General features: G+C 39.7%; 1 protein-coding gene across 1 annotated transcript in view; it reads right to left on the bottom strand.

Moving 5' to 3' along the window:
* TBC1D22A (TBC1 domain family member 22A) overlaps positions 1-19,954 on the bottom strand; it is a 194,608-nt gene that overhangs the window by 115,814 nt on the left and 58,840 nt on the right. Inside the window, exon 8 of the mRNA XM_084810971.1 lies at positions 19,356-19,470. Within this exon, the coding sequence (XP_084667097.1) occupies positions 19,356-19,470 (115 nt within the window). The remainder of the gene's footprint in view (positions 1-19,355; positions 19,471-19,954) is intronic.

A 19,954-nucleotide genomic window follows, 5' to 3' on the forward strand; every position in this document is an offset into this window, starting at 1 on the left:
TTAATTGTAGGGTGGCCCCCGATTGTGGAACCTCTTCCCAGTAAGGTCTGCCTGGTGCCAGCATTGTCATCTTTTCAGCGCCAGGTTAAGACTTTCCTCTACTCTCAGGCATTTCACAGCACATTATAAGGGTTGTTTTTTTTTAACAGATCCTTGGATCTTTATTGCTGATTGTTTAAAATTTTTACATTTTGTATGTTAATGGTTTTATATTATATTACCATATTGTATTTTTTAGGTTTTTCTTTGTAAACCACCCAGAGAGCTTTGCCTATTGGGCAGTATAGAAATGTAATAAATGAAATGAAATCCTATACTCCCTAAGATGGGAGTAAATACATAGAATTGTGCAGTAAACAGCAAAAAGGCCATTGTTTAAGCCAAGAAGAAGTGCTTTATAGCCTTTAATACCTTTAAAAGTAAACTCCATGAAAGACCAAAAGGCTCTGAAACAATGCTTTTAAATAATTGTCCCTACAATTTAGATTAATTCTGCTGTAGTCTATACAGTGCCAAGATGAATTGGTGTCTGCATCTCACCATTTCAAGAAAAATAGTAGCGATCCCAGACTGCTTACTTCCTCTACCCCTTTTGGAATTAAGATACAGACTATCCAAGGCAGATAGTATTATTCCCAAACAAGATGAATGCTAGAATCTCTGCTTTATCAAATTAAGCAGGTGATTCAATGGTCTAGGATTTGAAGGGATGCTCTTAACTACTACCCTGACTGACCAGAATTTCACTGGCTGACCAGTGAAATTATGTTTACCTACTGCCTGCTGAGAAATAAGGGGGGTGTGGGTGTGTTTTAAAGCTTCCTTTCTCCAAGACATACTTCCTTATCAGAGCTGTTCATCATTTCTATCCAGAATTGTTTTATCCTTAGCATCTCCACCTGCAAGTGCATAAAGGCTTTAGGAAAATTACAAGAATTCTTCTAGTTCAACCACTCCCTTCCAGTAGTTATGCACTGTGGGGGGCACTTTGCACAACACAAGGACGGTTAATAAGCCATGGTGGCTTGCTGACCACCCTGTGTGTGCTGGCCCGATTTACATAATTACCTTGGCCAAGCATGGCTTCTTATGTCATCTGAACCCGGCAAGGGTGGCTTGTTGAGGTGGTTAACAAACCACCGAGAACCCATGGCCTGTTGCAGAATTGTGCAGTGGTTTGTTAACTATTCCAACAAACCACCCTCACCAGGTTCAGAAGACATGAGAAGCCACGTCTAGGGGCTTGAAGGGGCAACCTAGCACCCATGGGTGCAGCAACCCACCATGGCTCAAATAAGCCCCGGTGGGCTGCAGTTATCATATAGACTAGGTCACTGTATCAGTAATATTTTGGAAGATGGTGTAAGGAATCACCTAGCTTGTTAGACACTGTTCAAGGTGTATTGAGATACACAGGGTGGCTGCTCACCTACCCATCTATCCCTACCCCAGTTTTCCCTTTTAATAATCTCTCTTTCAAGCCATCAAACTGCTTTTTGAACCTCAAGAAATTAAGTACTGCTTGGGCCTTCTGAAGAAAGCACCTTCTCAGAGGGGAACACTCATTATGTGGATACACGTGGCCTCTAGATTGTAGCCAGAGTTACTAATACCGATAGTGAAAAGAAAACTGAGGCTATTTGTGTGTTTATTTTCAATTGATTTCTTATTGAGAACATATTCTTTTAAAAATATTAAAGAGATAAAACTGCAGATTTTCAAAACACTGTATGTTTAACTGTTGTGCACTTTAAACTGAAGAGGGCATTTGATTGGGAGTAGTTTTCCCCAATTGGTACCACTTCATTTCTCACTTGCAGTAAAAATAGTAATTTTGCACTGTTTGACCTACTTACTTATAAAGAGAAGCTTTATGAATTATAATCATTGAAGTGAAGTTTGTTCATTTTAAAAGCCATATTGACTATGGAAGTCTCACTGCTCTGTTTGCACTCCAGATGTAATTTGATATCTTGTCAGCCCCTTCATCTTCTTCTGCATATATATTTGTGTAACACTTTTTTTTTTGCACGTGATAGTTGTTGATAATGTAATTTATTAGGTTATTGGAAAGTTTTTGTACAAAAAGACTAATTAATCTCATTTTTAAGATGGATTTCCTATTTAGCTGTCTATATTAAAGTGACTTCTGGTTATCAGTATTGTTTTAAAATAAAAGAATTTGAGACATGTACCTGAAAACCTCTTTGAGAATCTTATTTACAAACCAAATATTTGGATAGTAATTATGGTGCCATGCTATTTCATCAGAGTTAATTTCTCCTGATAGGAGTATTCAAGTTACACAATAAAGTCTATGCTTTACAGGAGATTGCTCAAGAGTTAAGAGTAATAATGAAAATAACTAAGAACAGACTAATAACAGTAATTTCTCGATTTAATATCCTGCTAACTAACACAGGTCTGGTTAACACATAGTGCTAAAACATTTATGTGAACCTCAGCATTATGCACATGGACCTCAGGCTTATGTGCTGTGACATGTTGCCCTCCCCTCTCCTCATGCCATGAAAAGAAGACTGGAAGCTTTCACTACTGTTTTCAACTAACTGCGGTTTGTTATTTATGTCATAACCTAGACAAACTGTGGTTTACTGAAACAAGCCAACTTCAACCTATGGTTAATGATCCTGGCTTGCTTTAATATATCACCATTAACAGTAGCTATAGTTTGCTCGGGTTCCTACGTAACAACAAACCATGGTTAACTGAAAACAGAAGCAAGCATATGCTGTACCACTTAGCTATGTTCAATACGTAGAAGACCTGCAAAGAAGAGGATTAGGGCAGAGACAGAATCCTAGAATATTTGGAAAGAGATTATATTTGCAGCAGAAAGATGACATCTAGTCTCATTGCCCAAGGCCTTGTTACAGAAATGTCATTTCCTCCCTTTTGACTAGTAGCAAGATAAGGCATTTACTTCTTGAGGGCCAAATTCTTGAGGTTTGAAGGATCATCAGCATAAACACAACTTCTATATTTTTTTCCTTTTTTAAAATATACTTTTATTTATCTTATCTTTATAAATGAAATATACAATACCAAACATACCAACAACCTGATCAATACCAGAATTTCCCAACAATACAATATTCTGATGAGGACACCATAACAACAAAAAGAGAAGGAAAAAGAAAGAAAAAGGGAAAAAGGGAAAAAGGGAAAAAGGGAAAAAGGGAAAAAGGGAAAAAGGGAAAAAGGCAAAGGGAGGGGGAAAGGAGGTGAAGAAAAAGGAAGAAGATTCTTTTCCCTTCCCCCCTCTCCCTCTCCTTCCCCCTTAAATAATTAAATTTAAACTCCAATACCGCCCAGCCCCCGATGCCATTCTATTTTACAAACGATATCTATAACCTTAACAATCTTACAGTTTAATAAACAACCTTACATTTCAATATCATATCATCAATCACATATCCAAGAAACAGGTCTATAGTTCATTCCCAGTAGCCTAGATTATTATTAATAATAATAATAATAATAATAATAATAATTTTTTAAAAAGGAATATAGTGTTATATAATAAAACTTAAAATAAATCCTCAACAGTCAGTAATATATTTTATATTTTATACTAGATATATAAGTACATATTGTACCCTCAAACAATTAATTTAAATACAGCATACCATATCTATTTTGACATAAAAAATATAAAGAAAAACAAGAAAAAACAAAACGTGAAACAGAATAAATGAATATATATATATATAATCATTTATCTTCTGACCTAGCCTGGATCATGTAGACTAAACACGAACAGTTAACAAAGCTTGTTTAAAGATTCCAGTTCATGAGGTTGTAACAGGAATCTCGGGCATTTTTACGTTCAGCCATGCCTCTGCCATTTCATGATATATAAACTTCTTCATCTGACCTTCAGACATGATAGAAAGTGTAGCAGGATATTTTAAGTAATATTGTAAGTTCATTTGTTTTGCCATATTTTTTGCTTTGATAAATTGCCTTCTTTTATTCGCCACCTTTGATGTAATCTGGAAATAACATAACTTTATCTTGTTTCCAGCTAAGGCTTCCACCCCCTCTTGCCAAATGGAGGATATAATTCTTCGCGGAGACTTTTGCAAATTGGACTATGATGGTATAGAATCATAGAACCATAGAATAGTAGGGTTGGAAGGGGCCTACAAGGCCATCGAATCCAACCCCCTGCACAATGCAGGAATCCAAGTCAGGGCATCCCTGACAGATGGCTGTCCAACCTCGTCTTGAATGCCTCCAGTGTGGGAGAGCCCACCACCTCCCTAGGTCATTGGTTTCATTGTCGTATTGCTCTAACAGTCAGCCAGGTGTTCAGCCGTAATCTGGCTTCCTGTAACTTGAACCCATGATTCCGTGTCCTGAACTCTGGGATGATCGAGAAGAGATCCTGGCCTTCTTCTCTGTGACAACCTTTCAAGTACTTGAAGACGGCTATCCTATCTCCCCTCAGTCTTCTCTTCTCAAGGCTAAACATGCCCAGTTCTTTCAGTCTCTCTTCATAGGGCTTTGTTTCCAGTCCCCTGATCATCTTTGTTGCCCTCCTCTGAATCCTCTCCAGTTTGTCTGCATCCTTGTTAAGGTGCGGTGCCCAGAACTGGACACAGTACTCCAGATGAGGCCTAACCAGTGCTGAGTAGAGGAGAACTAGTACTTCCCGGGATTTGGAAGCTATGCTTCTATGAATGCAGCCCAAAAGAGCAGTTGCCTTTTTTGCAGTCACATCACATTGTTGGCTCATATTCAGCTTGTGATCAACAACAATTCCAAGATCCTTCTCGCTTGTAATGTTGTTGAGCCACGTATCCCCCCTCTTGTAACTGTGCATTTGGTTTCTTTTTCCTAGGTGCACAACTTGGCATTTATCCCTATTAAATGTCATTCTGTTGTTTTCTGCCCAGCGCTCCAGTCTATCCAGATCACTTTGAATTTTGTGTCTGTCTTCCAGGGTATTAGCTATCCCACCCAATTTGGTGTCATCTGCAAATTTGATCAGCATTCCCTACACCTCCTCCTCCAAGTAATTAATACAAATGTGGAAGAGCACTTGGCCCAGGACTGAGCCCTGCGGTACCCCACTCGTTACCTCTCCCCAGTTTGAGAAGGTCCCATTGATAAGCACTCTTTGAGTCCGATTCTGTAGCCAACTGTGGATCCACCAGATCGTTGTTTCATTTAGCCCGCTTTGAGCTAGTTTGCTCAACAGGAGATCATGCTGAAGTCGAGGTATATGATGTCTACAGCATTCCCACGGTACACAAGGGAGATTACTTGATCAAAAAATGAGATCAGATTCATCTGGCAGGACTTGTTCTTGATAAATCCATTGGCTTCGAGTAATCACTGCATTGTTTTCAAAATGTTTACAGATGGATCGCTTTATCATCTGCTTCAGAATTTTCCCAGGGATTGATGTCAGACTGACTGGACTGTAGTTCCCAGGTTCCTCCTTTTTACCCTTTTCGAAGATAGGGACAACATTAGCCCTCCTCCAGTCATCTGGCACTTTACCCATCCTCCATGATTTCTCAAAGAGAATAGACAGTGGTTCTGAGAGCTCTTCTGCCAGTTCCTTTATTATTCTAGGATGCAGTTCATCTGGCTGTGGAGATTTGAACTCATTCAAAGTAATGAGGTGTTCCTTGACCATATGCCTATTGATCTCAAGCTGCAATCCTGCCCCTTCAGCCTGTACTTCACTTTTGCCAGGAGGGTCATAGACCCTCTTTTGGGAGAAGACTGAGCCAAAGTAGGAATTGAGCACCTCTGCTTTTTCTTTGTCATCTGTTATCATTTTGCCATCCTTATTTAATAGCTGAACCACCATTTCTTTCCTCTGCCTTTTACTATGCACGTAGCTGAAGAAAGCCTTTCTGTTGTTTTTAGCATCCCTCGCTAACCTCAGCTCGTTCTCAGCTTTAGCCTTCCTGACGCCATCCCTGCAATTCTGTGCTACCTGCCTGTACTCTTCCTTTGTTGCTTGGCCTTCTTTCCACTTCCTATATGTGTCCTTTTTTGTTTTCAGGTCATTCCTAAGCTTTTTGTGAAGCCACATTGGCTTCTTCTGTTGTCTTCCACCTTTTCTTCTTGTTGGAATTGTATGTAATTGTGCCTTGAGAATTAACCTTTTTTAAAAGCTCCCACCAATCTTGGACTCCTTTTCTCGTTAGAGTCACTTACCATGGGACCTTACTGATCATTGTTCTGAGTTTATGAAAATCAGCTTTCCTAAAATCCAGGGTATGCGTTTCGCTACACTCGGCTTTTGCTTCCTTTAGAACCAAGAACTCAAGTATAACATGGTCACTTTCCCCCGGAGTGCCTGTAACTGCTACTTGATCCACTAAGTCATCTCTGTTGGTTAGGATCAAGTCAAGGTTAGCCAATCCTCTAGTTCCTTCCTCTACTTTCTGTAGGAGGAAGTTATCTGCCACACAAGTCAGGAATTTCCTGGAGGGGCCATGTTTTGCAGAATTTGTCTCCCAACAAATATCGGGGAAATTCAAGTCCCCCATTACTACTACATCATGCTTTCTTGAAACATTGGCTATTTGCTTTTCAAAAGTTTTATCCTCGTCTTCTCCTTGATTGGGTGGCTGGTAGTAGACTCTAACCACCATGTTCCTTTTATTCTTTGCTCCATTTATTTTGATCCATATGCTCTCGATGGGGCGAGCAAGCTCATCCTCCTGTATTTCTGTGCAGAGATATGTATTTTTCACATACAGTGCAACCCCATCTCCCTTCCTCCTGTTCTTTTTGAACAAGTTATATCCTTCAACTGCTGTATTCCAGTCATGAGAGTCATCCCACCAAGTCTCAGTTATACCTATCAAGTCATAATTTCCCTCTTGTATTAAGAGTTCAAGTTCGTTCTGTTTGTTTGCCATACTCTGGGCATTAGTATATAGACATCGAAGACCATGTGCTTCATAGTCTGGCTTTCTTTCTACATGTCTGTGAAGACTACTATTGGGCGCTATTAGAGCTGTTCTCTCTGTTGCAGTGCATGAGCCTACGTCCATTGTTACCCCCAACTTTACATCTCCCTTTCCCGTAGGATTCAGTTTAAAGCCCTCCTGATGAAGTTCTTCATGCTGTGGCCAAACACATTCTTCCCAGCCTTTGTGAGGTGCAACCCATCCCTTGCCAACAGCCCATCTTCCAGGAAGTATAGCCCGTGGTCCCAGAATCCAAATCTCTCGCTCCAGCACCACCTTCGTAGCCACTCATTCACCCGGAGTATTTTTCGTTCTCTTTCTATCCCTCTTCTAATTACTGGAAGTATGGATGAGAAAACTATCTGGGCCCCAAAGTTCTTGAGTTTCCTTCCCAAAGCTTCAAAGTCTGACGTGATTTCTTCGTAGCTCCGCTTGGTGGTATCATTTGTTCCCACATGGATGAGAAAAAAGGTATACCTGTCAGTGGGCTTTATGAGTGCAGGCAACCTTTCAGTCACGTCTCTAACCCGTCCTCCCGGAAGACAACATACCTGGCGTATAGTCAGTCCCTTTAGCAGTTGGCACACGAAATGCCTGCTCAATATCAAATAAATAATCAGATGGGATAGGGAGTATCCCATGCAAAAGTTTATCCACAAAAATAAGCAATTTTACATCATTAGCCAGATTTTTAATCCCAGTAATGCATACATTGGATCTTCTCGTGAAGGCCTCCAGCTGAGAAATTCTGTCAGAGGTATTTTTAAAACAAATGTGTCGACGTTTCATTCCCTGCTACTCGGTCTTCCAGCTCGCTAATTCTCGTCTCCATTTTTTGCCATGACGCATTAATTAAATCGACGGCTCCTTGCAAGGCGGTGATGGAATTTTGGATTAAATCCAACCTTCTGGCTTGCTCCGTAAATTGCGAAGATGAAGTCTTTATCAGGGTAACTAATTCCCCTATATCTTGTTTTCAAAACTTTTGACACAGAAGGTACGGGGAGAGTTGGCGGTGAAGCCATCCCCTTTCTTCTCCTCGGTGCATTCATGTTTCTCTCAAACAGATCTTACAGGTGTTCAGATGTTCTCAGATGTTAATATTTCTTAAATCATCCCACAGGAGTTATTGATATTTCTTGAAACGTATATTATTATGGAACACGTCAGCCCTGTTTTCTCCTATGAAATAGGAGTCTCATCACAGCTGTTGTCCAGATGCCGCCTTGTCCCCCCCTTTAATTCCAGGGGGGAGATGAAAAGGCTTTTCAACCTTTTAAAAAGCTGTTTGAGAAAGCTCCCACGGGAGAACCTGTGGGAAGCTGCCAGAGCAACATCGGTTCCAACCGGAAGTCAACGTAAGTTCTATATTGAGTGAAATAAGACCGCTCTTAAGAGAGGATCTTAGGCTTCAGAATGTTCAGATAACCATTTTCTGTTCTTTTAGTTGCCAATTATTAGGAGCTTTATGGGCTCCCCCAAGATAAACCAATGTATGCCTCCAGCTGGAGGTGCTATTTCCCTACAGGCTACAGAAAAAAAATCTTTCCCAGTTAATTAGGAAGGCTGACAATGCCTCTGACACTTTTGGAAGACCTGCCATCATGTAAGCCATACAAATGGATCCCTGAGATCTGATAAAAAAGAAACGAGGCCTGCTTTTCAGGATGCATGCCACCTTGAGCTCATTCGAAGAGAGGCAAGATAAAATTAATAAATCTAAGACTAGTGTGGGCTTTCCTTCCAATACAGAAAGAACTGTAACTAACTGACAGTTCTCAGCTGAAATCAGTGTTTTGTCCTTTAAACTGGATCTTCCACAACTACTATAACATGAATTTGCTTAATTCTAAAGCCATTTTTGGTGAGTTATTAACTACAGTACAGAATATACTATATTCCCAGTTGGCCATTCCTTCTAGCAGTGAGCAAGAGGTTGTGTTTTATCAAAATGGCAACTTCACATTTCTGCAGAGTAGCTTCTTGTTTCCTTTAAAAGGGTGCCTCAACTGAGGTTTTGCAATATTTAAATTTCAGTTTAACCAATTAAGATCCAATTTATTAATTAAAAATAGTTGACAGCCTTTGAAGTTAAGCAACAGTCAGAGAGAAAACATTCAATTGCACTGAAAGCTACTGGTCACTTTCAAGATAAAGCCTTGAAGAATTTAGTAAACTAGCAGCACAATACTTCTAAGCATCAATAGCATATTCATACATTCCAATGCTGGAAAAAATTGCTACTAGTTCTACCTTAATTAAGTACCGTGGGGTGGGGGGGAGGTCATTTGCCAAAATAAATTAGGGCTGAATTTTATCCTTAGAGCAAAGAGTTTTCAAGAAATTTCATGCTCAAGAAGTGCAAACACCTCTGCTTTTCTATTCTAGAAAAATATAATTAATTGTAGCTAGACAGAGACCAAAGGGAAAGTTAGAAGACTGCACATGCCAAAACTGAAGTATGCAACTCCCTTTGGAGTACATTTCTCTCTTCATAATTACATTAATTGTAATTAGCTTTTCACTCTTCATAATTCTTTAAATTCTGGCACCTGAATAATTCCTATGGCACGCTCAGTTTTGCTGCTGCCGCCATTACTCAAATGTTTATTTTCATTTGCTCTTACAATAATTACTCCAACCTTTTAGGACTGTTCCACTTTAGAATGCAAATTGGAAAGTGATGGGTTGCATTTTTACTATTCCTCCAAATAAATAAAATCCTGTATTTCTTTAATTTAAACCATGCCCTATCCTGTTCCCTCAGAACAACTTAAAATATTGTAATACTTCCTCCCCCTTGGCAGCTTTCCACTCAGACTTCTCCTGCATCCATAACTTAAACAATAAAACGTATTTGCACCAAAATTCTTCCCTCCCACTCCATTCTCTTCTACTGATATAACAAAGTCCATATCCACAACTCCAAGTATTCTTCCTTGATCATACTTCCTGAATTAATGTCACACAAAAGTCCATACATTTCACACTCCCACTCAGTAGCCAACAACTATACTGCCCCTTTGAAACTGCCTGAAGGGCATAGTTTTTGTGGGTAGGTTGGAGCTTCTTGGTCACAAGTTGGAATTTGTTGGCTTGTTGACTGCATCAAGAGTAGATGGATTTGGGTTGAGGTAAGATGAATAGGTTCCAGGCTGTTGCCTCTTCTCCTAACTGAAGTAGATTCCAACATGAGTGGCTACATGAAGACTCTCAGTTGAAGTTGAATCATAAGATGGGATAGGTGGCTGTCTGCCTCTTGTATATGAGAATCTAGCTTCAAGGAAAAGGCCACCTTAGAACTCCTGTCCTTGACATGCTCGCTTTCAGTGTGCAAGTTGTTTCTGATGTGGCAAATATACAATCCACTATCAGCATTCTGAAGTGGTAAGGGCATAAGAACATTCCCTTACCAGCACTGAAGTTGGTAAGGGAGCATCCTTCATACTCTGGAGCATGCAGAAGACAATCGGTGTTTCCCTTACTTTTCCATCTTCCAAACAACACGATTGCTTCCAAGAATATGTTCAAGTTCTGTATTTCTTGGGTGGTTACTTTTATAGAAGACAAGGGCCATGTTCAGACATCATGATAACCCATGATGGGTTAATAAGCTACACACAGTACTTTATGTTTTAAATAGTCCATGATCCCCTGCCACATGAATGGGCCAATAAACTATTGTGTGTAGCTTATTAAACTACTATGTCTAATTTCTCACACACACACCCCTCACCTCGTGTTCTGTTGCAGTCCTCCTGCCTGAGCAGTGGTGTTGTTTCACCTCTAAAGTGCTGGACGTTTGTAGTCAGGAAGCACCCAATCCAACATCAAAATCCTGTGTGACTACTCACCAAGGAGCAAAAATCCCAAGTGCATCAAAAAGAGGGGGTGGCTATAAAACCTTGGGAGTTTGCATGATCGGGACCAAGCTTCATCAACAGCCTTCCCCAGTCAGGAGGCACTCAATGGACCATCAAAACCTTGCACAATCACTCACAAAGGAGAGAAAATCCTGGGTGCACCAAAAAAAGGGGTGGCAGCTATAAAACCTTGGAGGACTGCAGGATCAGGGTCAAACTTCATACATAGCTGTAGCATTATTTTGCTCATTCGCTAAAGCATTATAGTGAATGAGTGAAAAAAGTGCTACAGTTGTGTATGAAGTTTGGTCCCGATCATGCAAACCTCCAAGGTGTTATAGCCACTATCCCCCTTTTGGTGCACCTGAGATTTTCGCTCCTTTGTGAGCAATTGCACAGGGTTTTGATGGTGCATCAGGTGCCTCTGGACTAGGGGAGGCTGTGTGTGAAGTTTGGTCCTAATCCTGCAAACTTAAGGTACTCCCAAATGTGCATTTCCTCCCTATAGACACTGCAGAAATAGCCTGCGTAGGCTATTTCCTTAACACTAGGGATCTCAAGAGCGCCTGACTTAGTCCAGGAGACCGGGAAATCCCCCACACCTGGCCGCCGCTCGCTAAACTCCAGGGCACTGATGGGCCCAGCCGACGAGTGCCCTGGTGCTCAGCAAGCAGCCGGGAACAGCTCGGACTTGGCTGCCCGGTCAGCTGTCCTTGACAGAGGAAGAGGAGGCGGTGCCCCGTCCACTAGCCATCTCCTGCTCATGAACAAGAGACAGCTAGCGGCTGGGGTGTGCACTGCATCTCCTCCTGCTGCTGCCCAGTCAGCTGTGGGTTTGCACATCCCTACTTAACACAGAGAATGCCTGCAGGAGCAGAGCTGCAGTGATTTGAACTGCTCTTGCAGCATAACTCTGTAGGTGACCAAAATAACCCATGGTGCCTGCCAGATGACACAATAACCCACGGTGGATTAAATAACTCCTACTGCAGACCATGGGTTATCAGAGTGGGTTATTTTAGGCAATTAAGCCATCGTGCATTTAAAAATTCCCGACTGACAACACGATAACCCACAATGGGTTAAATAAACCATCTTGGGTTATTTAACCCATTGTGGGTTATCATGTCGTCCGAACTCAGTCAAAGAGTCTTACATATTACACACACTTTAAAACTAACAAAGAAGTGAAACCAAAACAAAAGTGAGATCATGAATCCTTGCATCTTTGTCTATATTTGTGTGACTGCCCACTTAGTTGGAAAAAATGCCTAGAATATGAACAGTTATCAGGTTTCAAAAAACCTCTAAGTATGTGTGCTTATACTACATCAGCTTTCTGATAATTTACAGTAGAAGACAATGGTCTAGGCTGGTGAGTCCATAAAACAATTAGTCAAGAAAATTATTCTGGCTATTGTCTACCTACCTTATCCTCCCAGTCTTTGGGTAGAGACATTAAGAGCAAATACCAGAAATAAAGTGGTTGCTTTTTTGTACTTCCTGATAAACCTCAGTAATGGGGACAAAGCAACACCTTGAACAACTTAAAATGGAGGAAAGAAATTGGCCATACTGTTAGCAGCTTGGACAATAGCTTTCAAAGATTTGCGGGGGGGGGGGCACAATGAATGAGTGAGTGTGTATATCTTTGGATTGGGTGGATGTACTGAAAACTACAATGTATAAGTTATATTCAAGTACACAATACAATACAAGGATTGTAAAATAATTGCACAGTCAGTAAATAAACCCACAGACATGAATAGCAATAACCTGATTCATCATAATGTTGTTAATTAGACTTTCAGAAGAGGGGGGAATTTTTGGCAGCAATGGGAGAAAAAGAATATCACTGGAATAAAGACATGCCTGATTTTTCATCAATGAGACATTCTCAACACTGATTAAGATGCTGGAAACATATGATACAAACTGTCTCCAGTAGCATAACATACAATCAGCAGGAAATGGGCAAATGGGCTATTTGTTTATATGATTTTGGGCAATTCAGAGTTTTTCTAGACAAATTTAATTAGTGTTTCTATATTACATGACTTAACCTAATCATTTCCCCTGAATGGAAAGAAAAATTAACCAGTATATATGATCAAAATGCAATGAGTAGGCTTTGAAACTTAACAAATGGGAACAATGAAAGCTTACCAATTAAAGGAAAGAGATTGAAAACAAAATGGTCAGTATACTGCCCAGTGGTTACATCCACACTCAGAATAGTGTGTAAAACTATGATTACTCCTATCTAATTGGAAATAGCATAGCTAAACAATATAGAAAAAATGGCAGCTTTCATCATTCACATCCACAATTCCCTTGAAGATGCTTACTAAAACTACCACACTCATGAAATTCATTTTAAAGATGACAAAGGAGTTACTCCAAGTGCTCTTTCACGTCTCCATTTTGACACTAGTGCAATAAACCATCCTTTAAAAAATGGCAGCTATGTTAGATCCCTTTTGTCAGCATCTTTTTTATTAGCAACAATGCACTGTCATTCCATAACCTCTCATGCATCATGTTCACAAAAGGGCTATCAAACACCATTTCAATGAAAGCATGAGAAGAATACAGCAAACATAAGGAAGCGTGCTGATAAAGAGTGGCATTTGGAAGCAACAGCTTTTGTGAAGGCCATATTGGCTTTATAAATATCTTTACTGAAATCTTACCAAGCTCAAATAGAACATTTTAGCACACTTATGTATTTAAATCATTTAACGCAATGCATTCTTAGGGTCTAATCCTTCTGTAAATTCTGGTCCAGTTTTCTCTTGGGAAACAATGGAAGTAGTCCCAGTTCAAATGATCCCTTGGCATTTCCATGCGGCTGATTGAACTGCCACAGAAACAACCTGCTTCCCCAGAAGAGCTATGTTCCCAGGCAAGCCTTATGCATGCTATAGATCAGATTCATCAGAAAGCAGAACATGCTGCTGCAGCATTTGAAATTACTCCTGCTGGCAGCAGAAACCTGATTTGGACACTGCACCTTTGAGTACACTTTTTCGGAACATAAACCAGCTATTTTAGCTTTTTGAATTTCTGCCAACAACTCTATGGGCCAGTTCAGATGTTTCAAAACTTGCTTCATGCAATGCGTCTCTACTATCCCCAGGAATTAATTTGTGCTGACAAAGTAATGTGAGACTCAGGCCTGCTGTGGACACAAGTCACAACCATGGAAAAGCATGCTTTCCTGATCATAGAAAGCTGCACCTGTATACACTAATCGGCCAGGCCACAAATTAACTGCACAAATTAATCTCTAGAGATGTGTTGTACAAAGAACATTCTAAACTAACTGAACTTATGATCACTAGAAATCTGGATATAGTGAAGGAGAGCAAGCACAGAAGACAGGATAACAAAAAGAAGGAACACAGAAGTCCACAGTGCTGAACAGTAACATATAACCAAGATAAATTCAAGCTGCGCTCAACCAAATGCCTTTTGAGTAACTATAACGAAGCAGGCTGAAGTCCAGCTTAATCTGTCCTCTATTGGCTGCAGCCTCTAACGGAACATTAATAAATAAGTCCTTTGCTGGCAGATATGGCTGTAACCAAGAATGAGAAATGCATCTACTTTTTCCTATTACTTCTATGGAAAAATGAAGACTGCTTTAAAAGTATCCCATTAAGAAGGTATCCTAGCTGTTACTAAATTACTGAGGTTATTAGCATTAGAATAACTATGGTATTAGTTATGATCAGTAATAGCAGTTAATTATACTACTATGGCCGGTACCACAAAATCATGGAAGGATATGTATATCTTAGAGCAGGGTTTCAATTTTCAAACAAACACGGTATCTTTCAATAGACCCACACAATTTATTTCTATAGAAATTTATATCCTACTTATATTCAAATTGGGTGCTCTGTGTCATAACTCCATAAGAATGTTAATAAAAGTAACTACAAACCACAATAATACAATAAGTAAAAGTTAATTTTAAAAGTTTAAGTCTTCCAACTGAAGATTACCCAGCAAAAGACCTGGGGGGGGGGGGGGTGTTAGACAATCTCATGAAGCACAATAAGGAACAGGATTTGCTCTAAGAAGCAGATACCATCCCATTTTATATCAGAAAGGAGCGGTACTTTAAGCAGGGCCTTTCCAGAGAACATGCCATAATATCCCAGAGGTTACACACACACACACACACACGATAAGAACTAAAGAATACTTAAAAGCTTCAATGCCCTGAGAGGATTTTCTTTTTCCTCCAGTAAATTTCTGGGCAAGCCCTCAATAAAAAATCAAGACAGCTAGTAATCCTAGATATGGTCACCAGCCCTTTCACCACTGAGAAAAGACAGTGACAAGCACCTTATTTTCCCCCTACTTGCATCCATTAACATACATAAAGTGTGTCATCACTGACATGCAGAACAGAATTGTATCACGTTGGGTAGTATCCATGTAGGTCTCCCAGCACCGATCATGTTGTGCTAGCAGGCACTTCCGCAAGCTCCACTAACTTGTCCTGTACCACAAGCGCTAATTCCCAGTTGCACTATCAAACGCTAGCTTCTCACTGGACTAGCAGTCATTCCCACTAATGCAGGGGCAGTGTTGGATACTGCCCCTTATCAGGAATCCTAGGTTAAATTTAACCACTACATAAAGTAACAAGACACAATCATATAGCATGCTACAATGATGTACTCATACTGAACAAGTGTTTAGAACAAATATTTATTTGATTAAAGCCTCTAAAGGCTAATTTTGCACAGAAATGTGTTAAGTTTTATGTTCGATTTATTCAGCTCCCGAGAATGTTGTTAAACCTATGGGAAGATCCAGTGTCAGTCCATGAATGGGACGGCCAATGGGAGATGGGGATCCCGCATGTAAAGCAGCACGCACAGGAAGGGAAGGATGCAGTGAGACTGGATCACCCTTACTCCAACTGCATGTAATAAAAACTTTCCAAACCTAGGAAAAGTATAGCACAGCTTATGTAGTTTAAATACCCCAAAACTCAGAGGCATCTTGACTGCAAACAATTATGCTAAATTCTGTAAGGGTTTAACAGACCAGTCAACTTGAGACAGGAAAAACGGAAAGCAATCTAAATTAAATGCAAATAGTTACAAGGTCAGCTTCATAAAAATCTAATGTATCAACATCGTAACTATGATAGCTTTTCTTCCTGTGAATGTCATCCAGTTTTAATTTACACTCTGATAATTGGCATATGTGAAAAAGATGCCTACATCACTGAAATGCGTCTAATAGTAAATTAAATGCATTAGTGCCTTGCTATCTCCCAATGGGCCAATGTAACTTTACTTATCACAAGAATACTCTAATTATTATTAACATAGTAGTTAATACAACAATTTTGCCTTCATGGGCTGTGTTCAGAAACATACACTGAAATTCCCATTTATCAGAGGGATTTTGAAAATTCATTAAAATAGGAATCAAACAGTGTCACAATCTGAGAAAACAGTCATGAATTACCCTGATTTAAAATAGTTGTGCAACTGCTTTGAGAAAGGGTAGCCCCCTCCCACTCCAGAACATAGAAAATATTCTATTGTGTTGTATTTGAAGGACTGGGAAATGGTAGTTGGGATTTTAGAAATTGTGGACGGAAATATGTTAGAGGACTTGTCCAAGGCCCCATAGGGATGTTATTAGCGAGCAGGAATTTGAACCTGGGCTTCCTGCATCGAAGTGCAAAATGCGGGAGCTAGACTGCTGACCAGAACAACACATAAAGATCACATAACACCAGTCTTAAAGGAATTGCACTGGCTGCCGATACATTTCCAGTCGGAGTTCATAGGATCATAGAATAGTAGGGTTGGAAGGGGCCTATAAGACCAATTCAAGGTGCTAGTGATTACATTTAAAGCCCTAAGCAGCCTGGGATCTCGATATTTGAGGGAGCACCTCTCGCTATATGGGCCTGCCTGAGGATTGAGATCTGCTGGAGGAGCCCTCCTCTGCATCCCACCAGTGTGAGACGTACGGTGGGATGTGGGAGAGGGCTTTTTCTGCTGTGGCACCCTGGCTGTGGAATGCCCTCCCCTTGGAAGCCCGATTGGTGCAGACATTGGTTTCATTTCGGGACCAAATTAAAACATGGCTTTTTATCAAAGACTTTGAGGGCTAAATGCATTCCCTAAAGTAACACACTATTTCAATTGTTTTATTGTTTTAGATTTTAAATTGGTATTAGCTTGCTTAATGGTTTAATATGTTTTTAGCTGTTTAAATTCTTTATTGTTTTATACTGTCTACATTTATTTTTTGACTTGAGCACGCTCCGGGAGAGAGCAAAGGGACAGGAAGGCCTGGAGTGCTATGGTCCACGAAGAGTTGTACACGACTCAACAACAACAACAAATTTATTTTATCTATACACCGCCCTGAGACCCTAATGATATAGAACAGGAAATAAATGTAATAAATAAATAAATAAATAAATAAAATAAGTGCATCAGTTGATGTGTTGGCCAACGCCTGCTTCCTTATTAAGATAAATTTAAGTGAAAGCAATAAAAGTTAAGAGAAAATGCTCAGGCTTACTTGCTTATTGCAGATCAAGTATTAAATTTATATACAGAAATAAAAACTTACTGATACAATGAATGCATTTCCTTCTAATAAGAATGGAAGCCTGTTGCATTTGAGAAAATATACACGATATTGTGACTTTTCATTAGAAAAGTCTTTGGAATTATTTAAACAATTGTCAGGTGGTTTAACCTACCATACCTAGAAACCTACACAGCCATCCTGAAATCTTCATCAGTATTTCACAAGCCAAACACTACAATTAGCCTGGCACTCCTACTCAAATTCTATCCTAGCCCCTTGAAAACATGGAGCTTCCCATATTTGGGGCTACATGAAACACAGCTATAGAGAGACTGTTCCACTATCAGCTTGCTGTTTCTAAGAGAGGGGTTGAGATGAAAATCACCAAATGTGTATTAAAACTACTTCTGAGTAGATCTAACAGTAGCTCCACTTGGCAAGCTTGGTTTGCCAAGCTGAACTGAATTTTCAAGCAACTACAGTCCTGCAATATGTGCATATGAATGTGTGGCCTCCTGCTCAGAAGCAGACGTCATGAAGTTCTGCCCATTGCTGGAGAAGACAAATCCTGCTTCCATGCTTATTTATCTAAAAGCTGCAACACTAGAAGCTATACCTATGTCCCAGGGCATAGTCTGAAGGCACATGAGGCAGCCACCTTGCTGAAGCTAAGCAGGTTTGGGTCTGGTCAGTGCTTGGAGGGGAGACTACCTGGGAACCACACGTAGCCACCTTGATTGAGTTCAGTGATGGAAGAAAGGTAGGATATAAATGTAACAAACAAACAAACAAATTCAGTATCCAGAACAGCTCTAAGCCACTCCTAAGTACCTGACTTGGATTTCCCAAACCATGAAACTAAGAAACACCACCTTGAGACCCAGTCTTCCTACTAACTTCCTATTTACCACTCAGAAATGTGTCCCATTAGCTTAGCCAGCCAAGACAGCTGGATCCACTGTTTCTTCATCAAGGTACCAAGAGCTTGTAGCCTGCAGAAGCTTATGGTGAGCCATGAGACACAGAACATAATTAACAGGAAGACCAGTTGTATAACCAAGTCCTCTAATATGCACCTCTCTACTACAGAAATACAACAATAACTTCTGTTCTGAGGGTAACTCAGTGACAGCCTTTCAGAGACATTGACACCAATTGCCACAAGTGGCTATTTGATTATTACTCTCTGATCTGTTGACAGCAAATTTCACAAAATACAGTCAACTCACTTAGGACTTGCAATGTAAATTGGTGGTGAAGTACTTAAGACAAACGTATTTACTATATTAATTAAATGGTCTATTTAACATGGAATATCAATCCCCTAATCACATCTCATTTAAACTTATTTCAATTAACAACTCTAAAGTATACCAACACAGATCCCACTGTTCTAGGCTCATTAGGAACATTTTCATTATCTGTCAAATGAGGGAGTAAGAGGCAGAAACTGTAAACACTCTCTAGAGTAGCCCCCTATCCTACTTAAAAGATTATTAGGGGAGCAAGCAACAGTAATTCTCATTAGTTGCTCAGTATGGGGAAAAGGACTTCTATGAATTGAAGCAGAGCACAAGAGGAGTTTCCATGCAAGTCAGTAAATGGGCAGTCTTTCATCCATTCAAGGGTAATCGTCCTTTAATAAACATAATCAATCTAATTTACTATATTGAGGACACATGTAAAGCAAAGAAACTTATAGTTAAAACACAGCATGGGGGGGGGGGAGAGGAGAAAAGAGAGGAATTGAAGGAGTTAGTGATACATTAACTATGGCTGGGTGTCCACAAAACATTTTTCTTGAAATATATGCCTTTCCTCAGCCCAATTTAAATTGTTCTGAAACATCTTTAAAAAATTAACTAACCTCCTAATTCTCAAAAAAGACCATACACTGATATTCTTAAGTATCAGATTACAATGATATACATATTGTGAATTTTCTTACCCGTATATTCACAAGCGAAGACAACAAAAAAAGGAGTAACAAGGTCATTGATGCCCTGAACGTATCCACTGGCTGGATGACGTATTGCCCAGATAAACAAAATTCTTTCAAAGATCTAGAAAGAAAAATGTAAAGTACTGTGAAGCAATGTAACCAGAGGTCACAAAATATATGGATAATAAAATATAAGTGAACAGCATACATAATTATTAGCCAGTGTTAATTCAGTTTCTTAGTTATATTAAGAAAACATTTAAGGATTACTAGTACTACACTAAAGTCAAATTTGTATACAAGTTAAGTTGCAATAATGATGCATTTGCAAGTAAGATTTACCTTCCTACACTTCATGGTCAGGATCCAAAGAGCTTCTTTAGACACACCCAGGGGTTTAGAAAAGCCCATGGGGCTCTTTCTCATTAAAGGCAGTCTCATGCCATATGAAATGGATTTTGAAACTCCTCTCAGTTTCAAAAGCAGTTTGTCATTTAGAAGCGACAAAGAATGCTGTTTAAGCCCTTTAGGATCCTAGACATTTCTTTTCTTCCACCTCCAACACCATTGTAAAACATCGTATTTCTAAGAAATACAAATTGGCT

Source organism: Heloderma suspectum, chromosome 7 (assembly GCF_057233095.1).
Source record: "Heloderma suspectum isolate Gila_16-S chromosome 7, 16-S_ref, whole genome shotgun sequence".
Taxonomy (NCBI): domain Eukaryota; kingdom Metazoa; phylum Chordata; class Lepidosauria; order Squamata; family Helodermatidae; genus Heloderma; species Heloderma suspectum.